At 37.4% G+C, this 23875-nt stretch overlaps 11 protein-coding genes across 11 annotated transcripts; 7 read left to right on the top strand and 4 right to left on the bottom strand.

Annotated features, from left to right (window-relative positions):
* Nucleotides 1–55: 55 nt before the first annotated feature.
* Nucleotides 56–2458, top strand: C9374_014075 (uncharacterized protein; the record flags this gene model as incomplete). Its single annotated transcript, XM_044690022.1, has 3 exons — nucleotides 56–360; nucleotides 574–1733; nucleotides 1785–2458. 3 exons carry the CDS (start codon nucleotides 56–58, stop codon nucleotides 2456–2458), a joined length of 2139 nt encoding a protein of 712 aa, XP_044553507.1.
* An 82-nt stretch (nucleotides 2459–2540) lies between these two features.
* Nucleotides 2541–3140, top strand: C9374_014074 (uncharacterized protein; the record flags this gene model as incomplete). The annotated part of the gene is made up of 2 exons (XM_044690021.1): nucleotides 2541–2888; nucleotides 2976–3140. The coding sequence occupies 2 exons, from the start codon at nucleotides 2541–2543 to the stop codon at nucleotides 3138–3140; spliced, it is 513 nt and encodes a 170-aa protein (XP_044553506.1).
* A 30-nt stretch (nucleotides 3141–3170) lies between these two features.
* On the top strand, nucleotides 3171–6332 carry C9374_014073 (uncharacterized protein; the record flags this gene model as incomplete). The annotated part of the gene is made up of 2 exons (XM_044690020.1): nucleotides 3171–3417; nucleotides 3538–6332. 2 exons carry the CDS (start codon nucleotides 3171–3173, stop codon nucleotides 6330–6332), a joined length of 3042 nt encoding a protein of 1013 aa, XP_044553505.1.
* A 78-nt stretch (nucleotides 6333–6410) lies between these two features.
* C9374_014072 (uncharacterized protein) lies at nucleotides 6411–10244 on the bottom strand (the record flags this gene model as incomplete). The annotated part of the gene is made up of 1 exon (XM_044690019.1): nucleotides 6411–10244. One exon carries the CDS (start codon nucleotides 10242–10244, stop codon nucleotides 6411–6413), a length of 3834 nt encoding a protein of 1277 aa, XP_044553504.1.
* A 341-nt stretch (nucleotides 10245–10585) lies between these two features.
* Nucleotides 10586–11871, top strand: C9374_014071 (uncharacterized protein; the record flags this gene model as incomplete). Its single annotated transcript, XM_044690018.1, has 2 exons — nucleotides 10586–11063; nucleotides 11141–11871. The coding sequence occupies 2 exons, from the start codon at nucleotides 10586–10588 to the stop codon at nucleotides 11869–11871; spliced, it is 1209 nt and encodes a 402-aa protein (XP_044553503.1).
* A 203-nt stretch (nucleotides 11872–12074) lies between these two features.
* On the top strand, nucleotides 12075–13834 carry C9374_014070 (uncharacterized protein; the record flags this gene model as incomplete). Its single annotated transcript, XM_044690017.1, has 3 exons — nucleotides 12075–12290; nucleotides 12361–12655; nucleotides 12717–13834. 3 exons carry the CDS (start codon nucleotides 12075–12077, stop codon nucleotides 13832–13834), a joined length of 1629 nt encoding a protein of 542 aa, XP_044553502.1.
* Nucleotides 13835–13877: 43 nt separating this feature from the next.
* C9374_014069 (uncharacterized protein) lies at nucleotides 13878–15704 on the top strand (the record flags this gene model as incomplete). Its single annotated transcript, XM_044690016.1, has 2 exons — nucleotides 13878–14674; nucleotides 14787–14793. 2 exons carry the CDS (start codon nucleotides 13878–13880, stop codon nucleotides 14791–14793), a joined length of 804 nt encoding a protein of 267 aa, XP_044553501.1.
* Nucleotides 15705–15735: 31 nt separating this feature from the next.
* On the bottom strand, nucleotides 15736–17359 carry C9374_014068 (uncharacterized protein; the record flags this gene model as incomplete). The annotated part of the gene is made up of 3 exons (XM_044690015.1): nucleotides 15736–16886; nucleotides 16938–17123; nucleotides 17170–17359. 3 exons carry the CDS (start codon nucleotides 17357–17359, stop codon nucleotides 15736–15738), a joined length of 1527 nt encoding a protein of 508 aa, XP_044553500.1.
* A 185-nt stretch (nucleotides 17360–17544) lies between these two features.
* C9374_014067 (uncharacterized protein) lies at nucleotides 17545–20925 on the bottom strand (the record flags this gene model as incomplete). Its single annotated transcript, XM_044690013.1, has 3 exons — nucleotides 17545–19184; nucleotides 19297–20238; nucleotides 20334–20925. 3 exons carry the CDS (start codon nucleotides 20923–20925, stop codon nucleotides 17545–17547), a joined length of 3174 nt encoding a protein of 1057 aa, XP_044553499.1.
* Nucleotides 20926–21009: 84 nt separating this feature from the next.
* C9374_014066 (uncharacterized protein) lies at nucleotides 21010–21786 on the bottom strand (the record flags this gene model as incomplete). Its single annotated transcript, XM_044690012.1, has 1 exon — nucleotides 21010–21786. One exon carries the CDS (start codon nucleotides 21784–21786, stop codon nucleotides 21010–21012), a length of 777 nt encoding a protein of 258 aa, XP_044553498.1.
* Nucleotides 21787–22199: 413 nt separating this feature from the next.
* Nucleotides 22200–23852, top strand: C9374_014065 (uncharacterized protein; the record flags this gene model as incomplete). The annotated part of the gene is made up of 1 exon (XM_044690011.1): nucleotides 22200–23852. One exon carries the CDS (start codon nucleotides 22200–22202, stop codon nucleotides 23850–23852), a length of 1653 nt encoding a protein of 550 aa, XP_044553497.1.
* Between the last annotated feature and the right edge of the window lie 23 nt (nucleotides 23853–23875).

Raw genomic sequence — 23875 nt, 5'->3', positions numbered from 1 at the left:
AAGATATGGGCGAATGAACTTTGCAAGGGGCGCCATTTTTTCATTTATTATTAAAATGACTACAAATCCACTCACCAAGTCCATCACTGTTGTACAAAAGCATCCAGGGGCTGCAAGCCTTCATTCATTACGAACGTCTCATCAGCTACCCCACCGCAGTAAATCTAAGGGAAAATCAAATTGGTGTAAATCGGCATGCTCTCATCTCTTCTCGATCAAATTTTGTTTGTCCCTTATTATCATTCTGCTTGTACTCCTCTCAACCATTTCGATTTTCGTTTCAACTTTTATTTTGCAAGGCCAGGCTATTGAAAAGTCAAGTCTTGTACTAGGAGAGCAAACCATGTTGAGAACGTATGAGTATGTGCAAAACCTTATCCAGCTTCCGTTTCGTATTTCAGAGGGAATCAACCATCGAATAAGGAGAAATGGTCAGTTGGACCCTGATCCCGATACATGGAACTATAGGGTTGAAGAACTCATTAGCAACGTCGTCAATTTTAATCTAAGCTACGCTTCATTCACTTCCAAGGGTAAGTATTTGATGTGAACAATTAAATACCCACTCAAAAGATCCAAAGATAATTATTGGTTTGGAGTCTCCAGAAGCATTAATGAGACCACAGGGTTAAGATATTATTTTATTGAAGTCTTTCGAAATAATTGGTATTATGGAATCTTTCCTCTGTCCAACAATTTTAGCTATTCCTTGAAATTTGACACACCCATTCAACAATTTTCTTTGGACAGCTTTGAATGGTGGTCAGACTCTCAACAGGCAAAGAAGAATGTGTTTAGTGAGCTATATGCCACTAATCAAGATTCAGTATGGATTTCTGCTTACTACAGTGTCATGTTAAATTCTACAAATCTGGATTATGTGATTACCACGGATCTCACAGTGCAAGACATTAACACGTATTTGAGGTCAATAACAATTAGTCCAAACTCAAGAATATACCTCGTCTCTTCAATAACCTCTGAAATGGTCGCATGTTCAAGTCAAAACGAAACCTTATATGTATTTGATCGAAGTTATGCTCATAAATTACAACGAAAAGAGCTGAGTGAAAGTACAGTTCCAGATGTTTCACTGGTGGGAAAACTTATAAAAAAGAAATACGGATCAAATCTCAAGAACGTGGCAAACTCTGAAATCAACAAGTATACGGTTGGAGACAATACGTATCTTGTCTTGATGAATGAAGTTGAAGATACTCATAACTTGAACTGGAAGATAGTAATCATGATGTCTGTTGATGATTTTATGGATCCTGTAACAAAATTCAGAAACATCACTCTCATTGTGGACGGTATCGTGCTTGTTTTATCTTTGGTCATTGCGGTTTTAGTAAGCATTACTATTACTACTCCCCTCCATAAACTTGGTTACGACATGCAAGAGATTGCTCAGTTAAATGAAACAGAACCAAGGAAAAAGAATCCTATCGTGTTTCATGAAGTGAAGAAGTTGCAGCATCATTTCGAGAAAATGGCGAGTGCAGTTCAAGCTTTTATGAAATACATACCCAAGGAAATTGTGAAAGGATTTATCATTGAGGACAATCAATCATATTTTGAACTTGGAGTGACTCAGCAGCATATAGGAATTCTCTTCTCAGATATTAAGAATTTTACAACTATTTGCGAAGGCTCAGACCCAAGGTCGTTGATAAGTATGTTAGGAAGATATTTCGAAATCACATCAGGAGTGGTTTACACAAACGGAGGTGGTATGTTGATAATATCAATTTCATGTTCCTTTAAATTCATATCTGGTTCAGTACTTGATAAGTATATTGGTGACTCACTGATGGCCTTATTTGGTGCCCCTAATACCTTTGAAAATTACGTTTTTCATTGTTGCAACGCTGCATTTGAAATGCAAGGAGCACTAGCTCCATTCAATGAGCAATTGGAAAAGGAAGGAAAGCCTACGTTGTATACTCGTGTGGGTTGTTCTTGTGGAAATGTGTTAATTGGAAATATTGGTAGCTCGTACCGATACTCGTACACTTGTTTAGGTGATCATGTAAATCTAGCTTCAAGATTAGAAGGCCTTAATAAGCAATATGGTACCAACATAATGGTCTCTGATGCTTGCCACGAGCTCGTAAAATATAATTTCTTATTCAGAATGCTTGATGTTGTGGCAGTCAAGGGTAAAACACAGGGAGTCAAGGTTTTTGAAATAGTTGATCGAAAATGTTTTCCTGGATCTACAGAGGAACAGCATGTAGATCCCAAAAAAGTGGAATATTGTGAAATGTACAACACCATCATTGAAGAATACTATCTCAAGAAGCAATTCGCTGTTGCAGAAAAAGAACTTGAGCGATATCTCGAGAAATATCCAAACGATTATGCAGCAATAGTCATGCTGGAGAGATGTAATTTGTATTTAAAGTCTCCTCCTCCAGAATCATGGAATGGAGTTTATGTGGCCACTGAAAAGTAAAATCCATTCTCTTCATAAACTAATCCACATGAACAACCATTGACCGCATAGGGAACAGCGCTCATGTACAACAATTTAAAAAATGGAAGCCAGAAAATTTTGGTTCTTTTGTGATGACGATCTTTTGACACAATGGCTGATCGCACCATTCAAAGTTCAGATGGGTGATGACATCATCACATTTAATTGTTCAGAGCAATATATGATGTATCGGAAAGCTAAACTGTTTGGTGATGATGAAACTGCAACTCTCATTTTACAAACCAACAATCCCTCTCAACAAAAAGAATTGGGAAGAAAAGCAAAAGGATTCAATGCAGAGTTGTGGGATAGCCACAAGGAAAAAATTGTTTTTGAAGGAAATTATCATAAATTTGAGCAAAATCAAGATTTGCGAGAGAAATTATTTCAATTAGGAAATGTTGAATTTGTAAGTGAAATCTCACAAAATTGTGAGTGGAGATCACATGTATTTTTTAACGAACATGTCATGACAATATATTTTAATTGGAAAAAGGTGGAGACAAATCCTGATGATTCAGTTTGGGGAATTGGCCTCTCAATGAACGATGAAAGAATTCATGACAAATCTCAATGGAAAGGATTAAATTTGCTTGGGAAAATATTGACACAGGTCAGAGATGAGCTGTTGAAGAAATTGGAGAAATCATCCACCCAATGACCTTGCCGCCTTTAAAACCCGTTAAAAAAAATGCCAGCAAATAGGAGAACTGGCCAATCTTCATCAACCACCAGAGCATCTCCTCCTCAATCGATTGGACGAACATTGAATCCAGAAATACTTCAATGCCTCGAAAATGAATTGAAACTATTAAAAAATACTGCATCAAAATATCAATATACTCTTCAGAAAGCTATTTCATCTTTGGAACAATATCCGAAAAAGATATACAGTGGTGCAGAGGCTCAAACACTGAAAGGAGTTGGACCCAAGACTGGTGAGTATCTCCGCGATCTTGCAAGATTTTCATTTATTTTGACAACACTTTAATAATTTCATCATCCGAATGATTATTATATTATTATTTTAATATTATTTCAAAATTTCCGATCTCTAGCTCGAACAATTGATAAATATTTAAAAGATAATAATATTAATTTGGGTGACCCACCTCCAACAAATTCAACAACATCTTCACAAGAGCTTATCACCAATGAAAATAATTCACAAATTTGTTCTTCTAATGATAATACGACAGCATCAAAAAAGAAATCTACACGAAAATATGTTCCCAAATTTAAAACAGCTGCATGGGCCATCATGATCGCCATGTACAGATATTCAAAAGAAAAAAATTGTGAAAGTGCTACGAAAAAGATAATTATACCCATTTGTGAAACACTTACAGAGACACCCATGGAAAAATCTTCAAATAGTTCACACTATACAGGATGGAATTCCATCTCAACTCTCGTGAAGAAAGATTTGGTGAAAAGTCACAAACGAGGTAAATACTCACTCACACAAAAAGGAAGAGCACTTGCAAGAAGACTTCATCGAGCAGAAAAAGAATTTGCAGATCGAGATTTTTCATGGCAAGAAACAGAAGAAGAATTAAGCAGTTCCTCAGAGAATGATGAGAGTGAGGAGGACGAGGAAACAACATTGTCTCGTCGACAAACAGATACTACAACACGAGAGGCCTCTAAGGATGGTAAAGAATTATCAAAAAAGAGAAAAAAAGCACTTTCTAAGAGATCTGAAAATTCGACAACAAGCAGTTTCCTTGAGACACAATCAGCGCCACCTCAACTCGGCAATTCTTCTTCTTCGTATCAATATTCATCTCAAGAATATGAGTTTGACCCTGATCTTGACTCGGATTTACTTCCTACGAATTCACAACAAGAATATTCTTCACAGCCATTATTGAATACCTCATTCCCTACAAGTAAGCATTCCAAGAATTACAACAGAACCACTTTAAGGCAAGAATCTCTCTCTGAGAGTCAACCTGCAAGTACTACTACTACAGCATTATCGGAATGTCCTATTTTCTGTATTGATTCAGACGATGAGGATGAGAGTGCATCTGATTCTGATTCTATTGAAATGTTCTACGATTATGAGAATTGTCCTGTGAAATTGTCCTTTCTCGATGATCGTAATAAGGAAGTATCCACCATTGACAAATGTAAATTAAGCATGAGCGCTGGATGTCCTGTGTTAATGATTCAATGTAAATATCCAAAAGAGTATAAGGTGACGTGTAAAAAACTGTGGCAAGTTATTTTTGATTATGAACCTCAAAGTAAGGAGTGTGATGACTTTATCGTGGTTCAAGGTAAAGTCAATGAAAGAAGATTGAAAAATGTTAAAGAATCTAGAGATTTATTGAAAAATCTTGTATTTGATTCGAGATTATTACCAACTTTTGTGCCACAACAGCAGCAAAAAACTTCCACGTCAAAAGGGAAGACGATCAATGAACACACAACAACCCAATCCTGGAGTCAGATTTCTTCAAGTGATGAAGAACAATGTGTGTCGACAACAAGTAGTTGTCAATTTTCAATACCTGATTTCAATGGGTTGGATCATGTGAGCAACTCAGAGTATGCACAATCCAATCACTTGGAAACAGTACCTCCATTCAGCTCCATGACAGAACAGAGAAAGAATCCAGCAAGAAAGAGAAAAGAAATTCTATTCGATGATGAAGACGACCATCATGATGAGGATGATTTTGAATCGTTACACGTCGACACGAATCAATTCGAGCGACGAAAAGTGAATTCGATGCATTGCACGGAACGAGAGATTACATGTAGTAGGCCCGATAGTAATGCTACTACCAGTAATAGTTCTCGAACCATCATGCCACCTCCTTCGTTTATTCCTTCAAGAAATTTACCGTTATCATCATCTGCTTCTGGTGGTGCATCAACATTACGACCGTTAAGCTCAGAAACTTCCAGTAGTGACAAGTCCATTAACTTTACAGATTACCTTAACAGTGACTCGGATAGAAGTTCTTCTTCAGAAAGAGTGAATAGTAATAGTGAACGAAGAGAAAAGTACAAAATCAAACTCATTATTGATCAACGAGAACGAACAGGACGAGGATCCGATCGAAAACAATTTTGTGAAAAACTTTGTAGAGCTGGAATTGATGCCGAAGTGTCTCAACTTGGATTAGGAGATATGATTTGGGTTGCACAAAAGATGGATCAATCTGGAGCAGGATTAACAAGCATCTCCACAGCACAAGTTCTAGATGTTATTGTGGAAAGAAAGGATATTAATGATTTAGCGTCGAGTATTAAGGACGGAAGATATAGGGAACAGAAATTTCGATTGAATCAATGTGGGTGCTCTAATGTGTTTTATTTGATTGAAAGAGACTTTAAAGATCAAGATCAAATTTCACACACAAGTTTGGAGACCGCTATGTGCAAAATGATTTCAGAAGGTATCGGTGTGAAACATACTCCGTCCTTGGAAGCATCGATAGCGTTTTTGCAACATCTTAATGCAGTACTGTGTGAATTAATTGATGAGAATGGAATTGAACCTTACAAACTCATGGTCACTAATCCTCTTGACGATGGTCCACAACTTTTTAATCCAACACTCGCACAGTACAATCAAATGTTCAGTAAGAAAAATTTTGAAGTCAAGAAAAAGGAAATCTTTGCAAGACAACTTCAAGCCGTCGATCGATGTTCTGCTCAAGTGGCAGAAAGTATTACGAATGCTTTTCCAACACATGAAGCACTGAGTGCCGCATTTAAGAAACATGGTGAGACTGCCTTAGAAAATGTGCCTTTGATGTCAGCAGTAGATCAGATTTCTACAAAGCGAGTGGGAAAGTCGCTCTCCAAACGTTTATATCTGGAATTTACACAATAACGCACTGGCAAATACCAAATCTTTCTGTGAATACTGCAACGAACATAATTTAACATGTCTTGTTGCTATGAAAGTAACCTATTTAACTTTAGTTTTCTTTGTCGAACTTTCTGACGCGCTTGCTGACGAAGATCCTTCTCCCTTTCGTTTCTTGTCACTGGAAGCTGGAGAGATAGTAATTTTCAAGCTACCATCTTCTTTAGAAGAGGATTTACTTCGCTTCTTGGACGAATCCTTATCCTTGGATTTTTCTTTCTTTTTAGATGATGACGCTTCGTCTGGAATAATGATTGCACCACCAGTGTTAGAGTCTAATGTCTTCAAAACAGCAGCTCTCTTTTCCTTCTTCTGCATCTCTTCTTCTTTCTTTTGTTCTCTCTTAAGTCTCTTTTGCTTGGTTTGTTGTTTTCTGGTTGTTGTCACAGAGGCATTCTTGATGGCAGTTGTTCGTTTCTTCTTTTCTTGATTTAACTTTTCACTGGCAGTTTGCTTGTCAGAACGGAACTTCTTTTTGAATTCTCTTGAGAGAGCCTGCAACCTGCCTCGTTCTTTTGGACCAACCAATAAAACCTCGTCTTCAGTGGCTCCTAAAAAGTGTTTTTGTCGTCTCTTTCCTTTCACAACAGATTCATAATAGCTCACTTGGGTTGGGTTTTTGATATATTCAACTTTTTCAGTGGTTGAGCCATCTTCATTGGTAATGAATGTTGTCTTTTTAACATATCGCTTGCCAACATCCACGACACTTGGCTGTTTGCTTTTTCGTCCTCGTTTTTTCTTTCCTGTTTCTGCCCCTTCTTCAAACTCTTTTAGCATTTGTTGTTTGGAAGTGGCAACCATCTTTTCGAGTTCGAGTTCCTTGTCTCCCTTCAATCTACCAAGCTTTTTCTCAACTAGTTGGTCAATCACTTCATCCGAGGTTTCATAAAAGTTTAAGCCATTTTCCAGCTTCATGGCTTCTCTGAAAAGTACATCTTGAAGTACTTCTTTGAATATGTTAATACGAGCAATGTCTTTGGCATTCTTTCTACTGTCAATAGCATTGCTATCCATAGCACCGTTCGTGTTTGTTTCATCAAAAAGAGAGTCACGATTATATTCTACACCTGGCTGATAACCTTGTTGCTTTAAAATCTTTCTGGCATTCATCTTTCGATCGGCACGAGTCATATTTCTTAATTGTTCTTCTGTATACTTGTTATTTAGAAGAATCCTCTTAGCTTCAGTATCAGTCATAGAAGGCAGAATTTCTTCAATTTCACTTTGAATTCTCTTTTCAGTTTCGTCAACAAGTTGTTTCAGCTTTTCAGGATTTGTAATATTTTGATGCACAATGCTGAGTAGTTGTAATTTTACACCTTCTTTACCACCCTTAAAACAGAGATGGAAGTTATTAGTTTTGTCCCAAGGTAATTCAATTTTTTCACGTTCAATAAATCGAATGGTGTCACGATACTTCTCTTCTACCTTTGCAAAAGATAGCTCAAACGCCACCATGGAAGCTTCATCATCTATTCCTTTGTCATTAAGTCTTAGATCTCCAGAAAGCATGGATTCGTTAATACAGACCATCTCAGGAGAAACGAGGTTACGAAGTTCTTCCTCAGAAGGAATTGGCTTTGCAGGATCAGCTGTCCATACACCGCTTCCTCTGTCATATGTAGCGAGTGCTTTAAGCCTTTCTCGAATTGTTTGGTGAGGAAAATCAGGGAAGGCTTCCTTGATATCGTCAATTTTAATCCTGAGTTGCCTTTTGCCTTTCTTCATCTGGTCAAGGAATGAACGGAAAATGAAAAGGGTCAAACGATTATTGGTGTAACTCTCAGAAGCACGAGTTCTTGGAGGAGTGACTTCAACTTGAGGCTGAGTGTGACCAACGGTATATGTTCTAGGAAATTCACGAATATAGAACTTGGTCTTGCCATCCTTTGACTTTCTAGTGCACAGAAGAAAGTCTGTTGAAGGGACCTGGTTTTTGTAGATTTGAGCACGGAACATGTTGTTTTCGGTAGTTGTCACAAATTCACCATCAACCAGTGTAGTAATGAGAGGTACGCTATCTTCTGATTCTACAATGATTGGAATACCATCTTCACACTCAGGTACTTTTTCAAACGCAGAATTTGGTTTTTTGTAATAATTCATTATCATAGTACCCATTCCAACGTTATTTAAAAGTGGTGGTCTTTCCTCTACATATTCCATAAGAATTACACGATGATCGTTAGCGGACAAGTCTTGTTTCTTCTCTAAATCTTTCTTCTTCTTTGACTTTTTCTTTTCTTTCTTTGGCTTTCTGAAAAGAACTGGCATAACTTCATTCGCCTTGAATTTAGTTCGGCGATGATGAAGTCTACGTAATTCAGCATCAGGAATGTGACTTCTGTATAATTCAGTATCAAGCTTTAGTGCAGGAAGTGAGTGTTTGACAGTATACTTTTTAGCGCCTGCCTTTTGACCTTGATCCTTAATTTTTTGACCTTCATACTTGGAGTCATTCGAAATGTTATAAATATTTTGTTCGATGGAATAAAAGGCCTCTTCCTTTTCAGCTTGGTCAGGATAATTGGCTTCAACAAAGAACATTGACTTGTCATTCATGTCAAGGAGCAATTTTTGTGAAGGCTTTGGTCCAACGTCGTCCCAATAAACGTCATCCAACCATTCCCCATTCAATAGATTTTCATTGAGGAATTTGAATTGTGGACCCTCCTCGTCGTCATTTGAAAAGTCAGTCATGAAGTGTCTGGCGACAGATTTTGGATATCGAACACTACCATCTTCCTCGATCGTATCCTTTTTCTTTCTACGAGTATATTTTCGTTTTGCTCTTTTATCATCTGCAAAATTGAAAGGTTCAGACTCACCAGCATACCCAGTATCAAAAGTGCTTGCGTCTTGTTGGGCCAAGTCTTTTCCAGGAGGTTGAGCTTGGTTTGGGGTTGTCGAAGGAATTGAAGGCTTTGATAAGGTAGCAGGACTTGCTTTCTGTGGCTTTTGTTTTTCTTCTTTTTCTGATTCGTATTCTCCCCATTCTCCTTTGCTAGAGGTATTTAATTTTGGAATACCACTAAGATCAGGGATTTGATTGATCTTATTGTCATTGTGATGGGATTGAAACATATCTATATTGCTCAAGCCAAGTATGGAGGATCCAAAGGTTGGCTGAATATGTGATTTTCCTGCATGCTGATCGTTTTGCAAAGTAGTTTGTTTTGATTTCGATTGTTGTTCCGCTTCCTCTCCTTTTTTTGTGATATCCCAAACAATATCGTTTTCCCAATGTGCTTGATCCAAGTTATGAAAAGAGCTTCGTTGAGCAATAATATCTTCAATCATCATTTGTTTGACATTTTCAGATTCCGTTCTGTTTTGTTCCTTTTCGATATCTTCTTCGTCTTTCATGATTTGTTCTTCTTGTAACAACATTTCAGATATTTTCTTTGTCATGGCTCTTACTTTCACGTCATTCTCAAAGAAGACATCTTCTTCATCATCTCCATCCTCAAGATTATATCTCACCTTGGTATGCTCTTTTAATTTATCAATAATTCCTTTCATATTGAAAATTTTATGTTTTTGCTTTTTAGCCTCCTTTGCTCCAAATAATTCCGAGAAACGAAGTAAAGGATTGCCTGTACCTTCATGAGAAAGAATATATTTCGAAGGGATATAATCTTGGTCTTCTTGATCACTCATAACCGATTCGCTGAGAGCTTCATCTTCTTCATCGCTGATTAAACTGTCTTCACTCTCAACTTCTGCAGCGTTTTCAGCTTCATCAATAAATCCAAGCCCAAATCTATTTCCGATACCTCCGAGGCTTTGCACCATGTCCTTGTCTCCAAAGTCATCATAGTTTCCCAAGAACAAGGACAATCCGATGTTGCTTTCGTTATTCTTCTTGACCATTTTTTAAAGAAAATTAATTCGGAGCAAGTTCTTCGTTTTCTACAATGACGGATTATCAAATTGTGTTGAACAGAACAATAAATTATGGTACAAAAAGATGATGACAAAAGCGGTGGTGATTGCTGAAAGTATAGTCGTGATGGTATTTTTTTTAAATATTTTTAAATTGAACCAAAGCGAAAAATTACAAATCCATCCATGCCAAATAATCATACATGAACAGGTAGTTTAAATTTGCATTAATAATATTCACACGTACCCAATCGCCAGTGTGCAAAGAGAGTCGTCAAGACAAGAACTTTTAAGCGAACGAACATCATCGAGATGTCACAAGCAAAAAAATGTCTGACAGAAGGTTGTCTTCGAACCCTGCTTCCATTTCGACCTTCTCGGGAAAAAGTGTTATTATTATCTTGCTACTTGTTACAATATGCCTTTACTTTATAATATCATCACTCTTCTCAAGAGATGGAGACGAAACGTACAAACATCTTGTGCCGAACATGAAACAAAACGATTTACAATTTTTGGAAAACCATGACTTGATTCGAAAAAAGTGGATGAAGAGCAAACGTTTAAGTGTGGTGGATGACTGGCAAGATGATTATATTTTGGATTTTACAAATGCAAAGGTGTATCCAGTTACATTTCTTGATTTGGAGCCTGTGCAAGCCAATGCTGATATTGGAAGAATGAAGGCTTTGTGTAAATTATATTTATTTTCTTATTTCACGTTCAACACAAGAGATGAAAGTTCGAGAAATGATTTTATTATTCCAACTGTTATTGGAGCTGAATCAGAAAAGAGTGAAACATTTAGTAAGTGGATGGAGTGACTTTCGAACCTTTTGAATGCTTGTGATATCTTTCGAAAATATCTTTCAATCTGTTAACAGCTCCATATACGCACTGGAAGAAAGTTGAAAAGCTGCATGAATTTTTAAACAGCCCTGAATCTAAATACATTCGACCTCATGATTACATCATGTTCAGTGATGCCACTGACGTGTTTTTTGTCAACAATGTTAAGAAATCTAAGGAAATATTTGAAAAGTACTACATGAAAGAAATTGCTGGGATTGATTTGGAAAGGGATGTAGAAAAACGATGGCCAATCGTGTTTTGTGCTGAGAAAAATCGATGGCCACCAGAAGACTTTATGCAAAACATGTTTTCCGTAAGTATACTACTACACATCTTACATATCACAACTCACTCTAGATGGAATTACTTCTTGAAATTTACACCAGCTCTCTATCAATACATGCATGCTACTCAAAAGTATCCATTCTTGGCTGATTGTGAAGCAAAACTTGTGTATAGTCCATTCAGTGTTTGTGGAAATGTCAGGTCAGATGAAGCTTCAGAATGGGGATGTTCTATTTCCGATTCCAAACATCGACCTTTTGCTCTTCATAGTAACGGAGGACTTTGTCCAAGTGTGTGTTCTTGTTTGAGAAATATGCACAACTCTGGACGCCTTAAACAATTTGTTGAGAAAAACCCATCAGACTTTGCCATTCATTCGTATCATGTTGGATTGAAAAGAACAAGGAAATATGAACTCTCCCCGGTGTGTGGCAAGTATTTGAATGAGCAATATCCTTCATCAGCATGCAACAAATAGTAATGATTTTTTCAGTTGTTAACATGTTTTTCAAATCAAGATTTTATTCAAAAATAGAATGCATGAGTGTCACCACTCTCTACTAGTATTGATTCACCAACAAACAATTTTATTATTAAAAATTGAATTCTTCATCTCCACGTGACTCTTGTTTTTATTTTCCATAATTTTTTTCTCAGGTCCTTTAATAGACATACACAAATATGCTTTCCAAATCAAGCTCCTCTCTCGTTCGGAACCTCAGTACATGCAAAATCTCGTACGGTGGTGTATACCAGAAGATGCTTCACAACAAGTTTTCATCGCTACTCACAAAAAAAAGCACTTTTAATAATACTCTTCTTGACGAAGGCAATCGAAACAATATTGAGAGATTACTTACTTTGAACTTGTTAACATTACAACAACCAAACAAAATGGTAGGTGTATACAATACAACCAGTGATGATCAATAACAAGAATTTTTATGAATATTAATGTTGATACAAGTTATCATTCCGAATTGAAAAAGACTCAATGGGAGATGTGCAAGTACCTGCCAACGTGTACTGGGGTGCTCAAACACAACGTAGTATTGAGAATTTCAAAATTGGAGGTGAACGAGAACGCATGCCAATTGAAATTATCCATGCTCTTGCCACTTTGAAAGGTGCTTGTGCCAAAGTGAATGCCGAGTATGGAGATTTAGATTCAAAAATTGCAGAATTAATCCAAAAAGTGGTTTCGGAAATTGTGGAAGAACGTAAATTTGATGATCAATTCCCTCTCAAGATTTATCAAACAGGTAGGTTTTCGTTCAACATGTTGCAGTGCAACCACAAATATTTGTTGTCAACATTGAAAAGGATCTGGAACTCAAACAAACATGAACGTGAATGAGGTAATAAGTAACAGATGTATTGAGCTGATGGGAGGTACTTTGGGTTCAAAGAAAGTCCATCCCAACGATCATGTGAATCGAGGACAATCAAGCAATGATACATTTCCCACTGCAATGCATATTGCTGCAGCCATTCAAGCAACCTCACGTGTAATTCCAATGCTTAAAAGATTAAGAGAATCTTTTGAAAAGAAGAGACAAGAATTTGCCAATATTGTGAAAATTGGTAGAACACATACCATGGATGCAACACCCTTGACAATGGGTCAAGAATTTTCTGGTTTTGTATCACAATTGGATTTTGCAATCGACACAATTGAGAAGAGCTTAGAAGGTGTTTATGAATTGGCTATTGGAGGTACTGCTGTTGGAACAGGACTCAACACACGAGAAGGTTTTGGTGACGATGTTGCACTAGAGCTGTCAAAGATTACCAAGTTACCATTTAAATCAGCACGCAACAAGTTTATGGCATTGAGTGGAAATGATGCAATTGTAGTATTGAGTGGAGCATATAATTGTTGTGCCACTATTCTCATGAAAATCGCTAATGATATTAGATTGCTTGGAAGTGGACCTCGTTGTGGCTTGAGTGAATTAATTTTACCCAGTAATGAGCCAGGATCATCAATCATGCCTGGTAAAGTCAACCCAACACAACCAGAAGCTGTTACAATGGTTTGCGCACAAGTTATGGGCAACCATGTTGGTGTGACAATTGGATCAAGCAATGGACATTTCCAATTGAACGTGTTCAGACCACAAGTTATTAACTCTGTTTTGCAATCAGGACGCTTAATTGCAGATGCTTGTGAGAGCTTTACTGAACACTGTATTGATGGTCTTCTTGCCAATGAATCCAAGATTAAGGAATATGTTGCTAATTCTCTAATGCTTGTCACTGCATTGAATCCTGTGATTGGTTATGACAATGCTGCCAAGGTTGCAAAGAAGGCCTACCAAGAAAACATTAGTTTGAAACAAGCATGCAAAGATTTGAATTTACTTTCAGAAGAAGAATTCGATAAGCATGTAAAAGCAGAAGATATGTGCTATCCTGATCCAAAGGCAGAAAAGAAATAAAGCTTGTGGTGTTTGTGCAAGAAATGAAATCGATTGCAAAAAAATGAAATCATCATCGTCTTTCTCGTTCGTTTCCGCTGTGAACCTTCTCATCTTCATTATCATTCTTTTACATTCAACTTTTAATACATATAAATTCGGTAGTGTAAATGGAGAACCCACTGTTGTTCCTTTACCGAATATTGATTTCTCGGAAATGTATCCTTTTATTCAACATATTGATACCTATATAAGCTACAAGACACAGATTGAGTCTTTTCCGAACATGTTATTACTTATTTATTTTCCTTGGGACAGTATCACCATGTATGAGGTGAGACAGGCTCTAATTGAAGTTTACAAGGAGTTTTCCCAAACCGATAGGCTCTTTACTGAATATAATGGAGAGTTATTGAACGGCTTTACTCTGGTTCCAATCACTTCTAAATCCTATGACAACAACACATCCGACAACAAGTTTGTTGTCAGGGCCATCAATTACCATAATGTGCAAGACAAGGATCTGAAAGAAAAACTAATTACTTTGACTTCTCCATCCATTCGATTCATATCAAGTCTGGCAACAGAACGACATTATTTCTACAGTCAATATTCGTCAACCATGCTCAAGAGATTTATCAATATTTCTCTGAACAGAAAAATATTAACAGATGACTATCGTGATGTGTGTATTAATGAGTCAACACGTAATGAACAAGCTAGGCAGAATGCTCTCAATAATATATTAGAAGATGAGCAAGTTTTAATTGGCTATTTTCCTGATCAATCCAAAGACGAGCAGTTGTATATGGAGAAATTTTACAATGCTACTTTCAACTATGTGCAACCTTTACGCCTTAAGTTCGTAAAAGTTTTAAGCGAGAGCAAATTGAAGGAATATTTTGGGTGTCACCAAACTCTGCTTGGAAAATTTAAAAAAATTTCAACAATTATTCTCTACAATATTGTGAAGGACGTAATACATGTTTACAACAGTGAGCCCAAATTGTTAACAGATTGGGTTCTCGAAAAATATGAACCACTCGTTGGAGAAATTCAGTCACAAAGCTCAAGAAAATTTTTGGAGCACAAGAATAATGTAATACTTTTCCTGGAATCATCTCAAAATGATGAAATAATGAAAGCGTTCAAGAAGTTCTCACTTGAAACATACAAGCATTTTAGAGGCGTTGAATATCGATTTGGTTTTGTTGAGAAGGAATACGCAAAGAATTTATATAGAAGCTATCTTCGGAGCGGACCAAATCCTGGGCAAGTATTGACAGTTTACAATATGCCTGAAGATATCTTTCCTTCAACAATGATTGTGGTCAATAACACCATATATTTCTTGGACAAATGCCTGGAAAGAATTTATGACAAACCTGAAAGCTACCAACGCTGCTTTCAAAAATTCCTTAACCAACCTTCTTTATTTATTCATCACAACAGCAAAGAAACAAAAGATAGTGTTTCCTATAACACTCTCAAAACAATTCTCACCTTACAATTTAGACCAAAATTGGCACTGGTTTTCATATTTTCATCATCATTTGGTAGCACTAATTACTACCTTTCTATGTTAGATGAAATTAGTCAAGAAATGAGCCCTTTCCTAGATATTTTCAAGCTTGATATCAAGTACAATGACATTCCAAGCGAGCTTTTTGAAAACGTAGGAGGTACAACTCATGCCAAAGTGGATTATAACTTGGAGAATATTCCATACTTGATTCTCGTTCCAAACAATCAGGACTCTCCAACTAGGATGTATCGCCACCACATAATTTCATATTCACTTTTGCGAAAGTGGATTTCAGAATATGTGGCGCAACACTTGGTTTTGCAAAGAATTGAAGTGGGTACGGGTACTGGAGAGTTGGTATTATAACGATTTTAATTTATTTGTGAAATTACGAGACTTATTGATTCATTAGAATTTTGTCAATTTCTTGCCTCACTACAATCAATCTTTCTGGGTCTAACTCATTCACTAAATCAAGAACGACATTAAGCAACGTGTTCCTATTTACCTGTGGAAGTTGAAGAGGTTGCGATTTTTGATAACCCTGCTGCTGATTGTATCGAGATACCCGCGATGGCTGTTGTGGAGGATAGTTGTCTGCTCCAGAAGAAGGAAAGTAAGGAATATTCGAGACTTGAGACACTTCCCATCTAGAGCGTTGTCCTTGTTGAGCTGTGCTGACTCTCGAGTTCATTGGGTGAGAATAATTATTGTGACCCATTGCATTGTCCAAATAAGTATTTGGATTATCTTCATACACTCGTTGATGAGTGCCATAGTCAAGGTTTTGGTGTTGATAATTTTGATTATATCCACCCATGTCTCTTCCTGAATGTTGTCGATGAGCTTGATGAAGTTGGGGCTGTTCCATATAATGCTGCTGTTGTTGTTGATAGTGCTGAGGTAAACCTTGATACGATTGTTGAACACTTATATGTTGCTGTTGAGGGGCATGTCTTTTGTTCGATTCCTGTTGTGGAGGAGGTGAATTGTTACCGTGCCCTTCACGTTGCATTCGTACATAAGGGTCGTGTGGTTGTCTGGTTGCGTCTCTTTTTACAACCACCGAAGGCTCTTCTTCTTCATATTCTTCTTGCTGTTGATTTTTCTGAACTTCTTGCTTTGCATGGACAACAAAATCACTCTCAACGGGAGAAGGCTGAGGAGAAGGAACAGATTTCGAAGGTTGTTGCACAAGAACTGCATTAGAGACAGGACTTTCTCTTTGTGCAATTGGTGATTCATTTCTCGAGACATTTCCACCTCCAACTGGAGTATTGTCATTGTGTAATCTCCTGTTGCTGACAACGTTGGCACTCTCAGTTACTGCGATAGGGTCGTTGAGCTTTGGTACATCTTTTTTTGGGGGCGTTCTGGCTAGTTTGTGACGAGGTTTGGTAACCATGGCTTGCTCTTCTTCCTCGTTTTTGGCAATCTTTGGAGGCGATTTTGATTTAACTTTAGGTGAGGGAGATCTTCTAGGCGCGTCCGTGGCAAAGTCCATGCCTTGGAATTGCTTTGACAATTCGCGTTCCTCAGGAGAAATGTCTAATTGACAACAAAGTTGAAAAAGTGTTACTACTCAAAAGTAGGACTTACCATCATCATCAAGCTTTGTCAATCCGTCTAAATAAGCAATAACCTTAAGACGATAATTTTCACAATCAGCACATGGATTACCCGCCAACCAAAGTACTCTCAAAGCTTTCAAGTCTTTCAGAAAATGAATTTCTGATAAATGTGCAATTTTGTTCTTCCTCAAATACAGTTCTCTTAATTTGTAGCCTGATGACCAGATAAATTAATTTTTCATTAAATCAAAAATACGAACAGTGCTCAAAAGGTTTCAAGGTGTTGATGTTGTTGACGCTCAACGAAACAACCTCGACGTTGGGCATTTCCTCAATCACGGAAACATCTTGCAATTCCTGACCCCAAAAATTTAAATTCTTGACGTTCGCAACGTTATCAAGACGAGTTTTACCCAAAATAAAATTCTTTGTTAGGACTCTCTCTGCCATCTCTCCGAAGTAGGTCGTCTTGGTGTTGATTCAAATAATTTTTAAAGGGAAATGTGTCTGAACTGTAACGCGCTTTGAAGGCTTTTTTTGTTTTTTAAAATTATACACTTGTTGGGCGCCAAAATTTATTCCATCAAGGCAACACCATCACATCATGAAATGATGTGTCAGAGAGACTCACTCTATCAATTCAACAACTTGACCGAGAATAAAAGCTCATCCAACACAAGACCATCATACGGTAATGCATCGCCGCATGCAACACAAGTAGCAAGTTCATAATTTTCTGACACTTGATCCGAATTCTTGCTTGCTGAATCCTCTTGTTGTGGATCGGGTTGAGTATTTCCAAAGTTAAAGGTATAATTTTCCTCTGGAACTCCAATGTGAATGCTCAGTGCACTCACAAGATTCAAAGTTGGGTCGTGTTTAAATAGCAACACATTGGGATCTGAGCCTCTATCATAGCATCCGAATAACATATTTTCCTTACATGGAGATAATAAATATCTGTGATCAAAGTATAAATGTGGATTGTCGAATGGTTTGTTGATTTGTATCATTCTTTTTTCTGCAGAAGAGAGAGTGGCACTACTACTACTACTACTGGTTGTACTCGTTGTTCCGACACTCTTACTAACAGCAGAGGCACTTTGTATGGTTTTCACAAATTCATTAATACTCATCATGGAATATTGTAAAACATTGGGGCATGAAAGTCTCTTGAGGGAACAAGTGTAAGGGAATGATTGAACATTATGAATTTCTGCATTGTTACAGAAACCTTCTCCCCAAAATATTGACACAAATGTCCTTTCCATTGGTTGAGGTGTGGTGTCTTGTGAATTTTTCAATTGATGTGTAATACGCAATGAGGAAATAGATGGATTAGCACCCACTCCAAGAAGTTGTGAATACACAGGTGATGAGAGAAGAGTGGCTTGACGAGCGTCTTGGTTCATCTTGCTCTCACCTGCTTCTTGTATTGGAAGAGTAATAAATGTTCCATAGACATTGTTATTGGTTGTGGAATAGGCAATTAACACAAGTAAATCCAATTGAGAAGGTAAATTTTCTGCATCGAGTGGTGATAACGAAAGCGCATGAATGGTCAAGTGTTTCAAAATATCAATCTTTTCTAATTTGTTTGGAATGGTAAATGTTTGAATGAGTTTTGTTCCAGTCACTGATTTTTCATTGGATTGCAAAATTCGGTAAGCGTAAATGGATAATACTTTTGATCGAGTATTTCTTGTAAACAATAATAAAGTGTTCATCGAGGACTCGAGAGTACTTGCAAGAATTTCATCAGAGGTCTTCAATGGATTCATAAGAGAAACAGACGTTTCTAAACCAAGTTCAAAACTATTCTTTTCAATATTCTTTACGATTTTGTAGATATGCAATTGCCCATCGTTGAATACAATTACCAATCTAAATGCCTTCAGTGGTTGTAATTGGCTAGAAATTTTGTGCTTCATAATATTGACGACATTCATAGAGTCGAGCGATAGTACTTCACCCTTATTGTTCTTGATGACGGATGATGGAGAAATTCGATGTGTATGGAAATCGTAAAATGAATAACTTAAAGACTTTTCCTTCTCATAAACAAACATGAGATTATCAGAGTCATCAATAGACACAACTTTGGGCTTGATGGCAGCTTTGGTATTTGGCAATGGTTCGTTTCTACCATACTTTGAATATTTTGAGAGGAATACTTCTGTTTGAATGGGATCAATATTTGTAGAAAATCTCAAGACTCCTTTCTTGACAGGTTTTTTCTTGTAAACTTCAAGGGTTTTCCATATATCTTGTTGATCTGATCGAATTTTTGACAAAAACATGTTCATAATTGAAATTTTCAGTTTCAATTACGAGCACATAGGTATCAATGTCATTTGAAACATGATTAATACACATAAAACACGTACGTGAGGGCTCCCATAGCAGCTTGCTCTCGGGAAGTTCGTTAAATCTTCCATAGGAAAAACGTTGTGCTTCTTCCAGGAAAAAAGTTTGACTTGGTAATCCAATTTTCTTGGTTTTGAATTCATCAAAAATTGGTTGATTCAGATATTTGTATCTATTGTACTTGTCGGTTTTAGAAGAAATTGAAGGAATCCAAGATTTTTTACCCTCATTAGGGTTTTCCATAATTTCTGGAGGATCTCGCATGGAAATGTAAGTATAGGGCCAATCAGGCCATTTGTTTTCCAAGCATCTTCTTGCCAATGATTTGATACCTCCAGGAGTTCCGCTCTCATCCAGTATAAATTCCACATTTAAACCCAATTTTTCAGTTCTTGATTTAAATAATTGATACATGTCATCTACAAGTATGAGCCACTCATTATCAGGTTTTGGTAGACAAGGATTTTTCATAGTTCCAACGACATAAGTTCCAGTGCCGGCGTTGCTGTTAAACATTAATTTGTGATATTTCATACAAAGAGCAATGTAAATTCTCTCAGACTCATCGTTTGGAGATGTTTTAAATCGTTTTCTAATGTCGGTTACAGTGTCAATAAGGTCAATGATATCAAAATATCCAATACCATTGGTAATACCTCCAATTTCTGGAGCATCATGTGTTAAAATCAAGCATGATGTTTTTGTTGTAGATGGTAGTGTACTCGTTGTTGTAAAATCATGAACGCTTCTCTTACATGCACGTCCATACTTTTCTACAAAATCTTTATAGTCAATGTGATAATAAACATCGACTTTGAAATATCTGACTCCTTTTTGATAGCCTTGAATCCATTGTCTTAAATCGTTCCAAGAATGAACCTGATATGAAATGGAGGGAGATATAATTTTGGGCTTTTTCATGAGATGATCTCTTTTTACTTTTCCATCTGACGTGGTTTCGCCTTTTTCATATGCAATTTTAATGTTTATAATTTAATAATGCAGTGTCATAAATTAATGTAAATGCGATCCGTAAGTTACACAAAAATCACCATACCTTCTAAACTGCTTAAATCTGGGCTTGAATGTAATAAATCTGAATCAGAAATATGATTTTGATCCTCAACAACCACTCTCGTATTGGAGTCGTGACTCAAAGAATGCGATACGCTAAACATGAAAATCATTGTAACTAAAAGCATAATTCCTGTGAAAATTAAAATTGCACTTAAATAAATTCCTTTCACAGAATTCGGGCAACAAAGAAGGTTGAACCCGTTTTGATTATTTGGATGATGATGAATGCTTGTCCCGCGATCTCGAGATTTTTCTTGATTGTCTAATTTTGAAGACGGTGATGACTGTGAAAAGGGTTGGTGGTGTGAGTGATGATCGTGAGAAGGATTTTGATGACTCGAAGAGGATGTTGATAAATTACTGTTCGTATCCTTTCCTCCGTCCTCGTCTGATAGCATGGAAGATCCCGATAGTCCTCTTCTTGAATGAAGAGCAGGAGTTAGAATCGGGAGTAGTGGAGATTCAAGGCCATTTTCGAGATTGGCAATGGTTGGCGTGGGAGGATCGCTATCGACATTGTTCCTCACAGGGTCCATGTGAGAGGATATTGGAGATGATGTGGAAATGAACATTTTTTGTTGAGTTACTGGATTCAAAGCGTTGTTCAAAAAAACTCAACTGTTTATTGGCATTGTATGGGTTATCGATAAATTAAATTACACAACAACATCTTCGTCTTCAGCTGCATCATCAAAAACGTTCTTTGTTTCAATCACAGCAGCTGCAGGTTTGGTGGCAGACTTTGCCTGTTCTTCCTTTTTGGCTTCTGCAATTTTTTGTTTCTTTTGAGCGTCCTTGATTTTCTTGTTACGGATCTTCTTCAATCTAAAGAATTCTTCTCTTTCCAATTCATCCAATTCACTAATAATATAGCTAATGGTATTTTGAATCTTTGGTTGAATAACTTTTTCAAGAGCGTTCACACGACGATTGGTAATTTTGATGGCCTGATCAAGTGTAACGAAACTGGTTTGTAAACTAGCAAGTTTGATGAGATTTTTCAAAGCTTCAGTAAAGATGGATTTACAATTTTGAATCTGTTCACCACCACGTGAAATTATTGATGTCATTCCTTCCTCACTTTGTGCGCCATCATCTGGGTGAAAAACTGGTAAAGTAACACCTGCAATATTCTCAGCTCTCATCTTTACTTTTGTTGCAGCACTCTTGACACTTTCAATCACTGCGTATGAAATGTCTCCGGCGTTGTATCTAGCCTCGGCAAGTGAAAAATAGGCTTTACGGAACATATCCGACATTCCTTCTTTTTGTTCTTTGATATCTTTCAGGATGGAACGGAATTTAATATTCAAAGCATCAGATTTTTTCTTCAATAGTGAGTGTCCCTTCTTGGCACCCTGAAGACGAATTTTCATGTTTTGCAGGGTCATACGACTGGGTAGCACCTGGAGACGATTCTTGGCATCACTCATTTTTTTTGGTTGTTGATGAAAAAATCAATTAATTATTTTTTATTTTAAAAAATAAATTGATTTTCTTTGTGTTCAAAGACTAAAAGTTGAGAGGGCTGAAAACATATGTTGCCAAAAGTTGGTGCTTGCTGGAGGAATGTTGTTCCAGAATTTAAGAGTACCGTACCACTTCATGCTTCAAAGAAAGAACAACATCTTCACAAGTTCAAGATAGATCATGATCGTTCCATATTTTCTCTAATGATCAATGCCAATACCATTTATTTCTGATGAACATGTGGTTGCTACAATGATGTATTGTCATTAATCACTCATGAGAAAATTAGTTGTACCGACCGAAAGATTTATGAGCTGTAGTTGAGAAACTGTAAAAGGGGCGAAATTTCATCACTAAAAAAAATAATTCCATCATCATGAAGGTATCCTTAATTACTGCATCGTTGCTCGTGATCCTTCTCGCCGGTGTTTGCTTTGTAACCGCGGCTGGTGCTGTTACACCTACCACATCCGCCCAACAATCTAACGATAATGTTTATGTAAGAAAGTTGTTGTTAAAGAAGAAGAAGCAATTAGCCAGAACCACTAAGGGACATAAGGAAGTTCAAACTCTTATTCGTGCTGCTCAGACAATGCCATCCGATTCCCAATCACAAGCTTACGTTCAAAACCAAAACCAAATCTCAAGTGAATTAACGACCGTTGAACAAACGCTTAAATTTGAAATTGATGCTTTGACCAAGCTGTGTCTGAATTGTGCCACCAAGAAATCAGTAGAAAAGACAACACGAACAACCAGAAAGAACAAATCCTCTGGAAAGAAAATAACATCCTCAACCAGAACTAAGAAGAGCAGATCCGGGCGTAAACCTTCTGCTTCATCATCCAAAGCCACCACTGCTCCATCTCCCTCTGTTGCAACTGCTTCCGTGAAAACACTTGTTCCAACAAAGCCAGCAATCAAACCAACCACTCCAAAAGTGCCAACTCCAAGCAAAGCAAGTAAGGTTGTCAACATCAAACCAACACGTGTTCCCAAAGCAGCAGGTTCAGTCACCAAAAAGGTTACCAAGCAAACCTCTGTTGTAAAAAAGCCAGCAATCAAACCAACCGCTCCAAAAGTGGACGACCAAAAGACAGCCAGTAACAACACAAAGCCAACAGATTCTGTCACCACTGCGGCTGTGAAACCAGTGACCACTTCGGTTCCAGGGAAGCCTTCATCTACTCCAAATCCAATCAAAAAATCTGTTTTTAACGCACCAACCACTGCTGCACAATCTGGTGTGAATACCTCTGTAAAACCAATGTCAGCTTCTGTGTCAGCAAATCCAGTTGTGAAACCAAAGGTTGTGAAGACAAAGCCAACAACCAAAGCAATCGTTGTTCCCAAAGCAGCAGGTTCAGTCACCAAAAAAGTTACCAAGCCAACCTCTGCCAAAAAGCCAGCAATCAAACCAACCACTCCAAAAGTGGACGGCCCAAAGACAACCAATAACAGCACAAAGCCAACAGATTCCGTCACCATTGCTGCGGTGAAACCAGTGACAACCTCGGCTCCAACAAAGCCAGCAATCAAACCAACCACTCCAAAAGTGCCAACTCCAAGCAAAGCAAGTAAGGTTGTAAAGGTGCCAACGAAGCCCACAGTTGGATCGACAACAAATTCTGTAGCTACTGCCTCAGTGAAACCAGTAACAAGCTCTATTCCCGCAAAGCCTGTTGTCAAACCAACAATTCCTTCTGCTCCAAAAGTTAAAGCTTCAAAAAGTAAGAAGATTGTGAAGGCAGTTAGACTTCCTACCAAGACAACAATTATCAAAAAGAAAAAACCAGTTGCAATTACTCCAGCGACACCAACCGTTTCCACACAAAGTGTTATCACTGCACGCAAGCCAGCAATTACAGCTCCAAAAACTACAGCTGCCCCAGTAAAAACAGCCCATAAGCAAACCATCATTAAGAGAGCTACCACTGCCAAACCAACAGCCAAGAAGCAAAACATCATTAAGAGAGCTGCAAAAGCAGTAAAACGAGTTGCAAGAAAATTGGGAAGAAGAAGGAGATAAATATTGTTACGAAGTAAATTTTT

Source organism: Naegleria lovaniensis (assembly GCF_003324165.1).
Source record: "Naegleria lovaniensis strain ATCC 30569 chromosome Unknown tig007, whole genome shotgun sequence".
NCBI classification, from domain to species: Eukaryota; Heterolobosea; class Eutetramitea; order Acrasida; family Naegleriidae; genus Naegleria; species Naegleria lovaniensis.
This window is presented reverse-complemented; position numbering and strand designations above follow the sequence as displayed.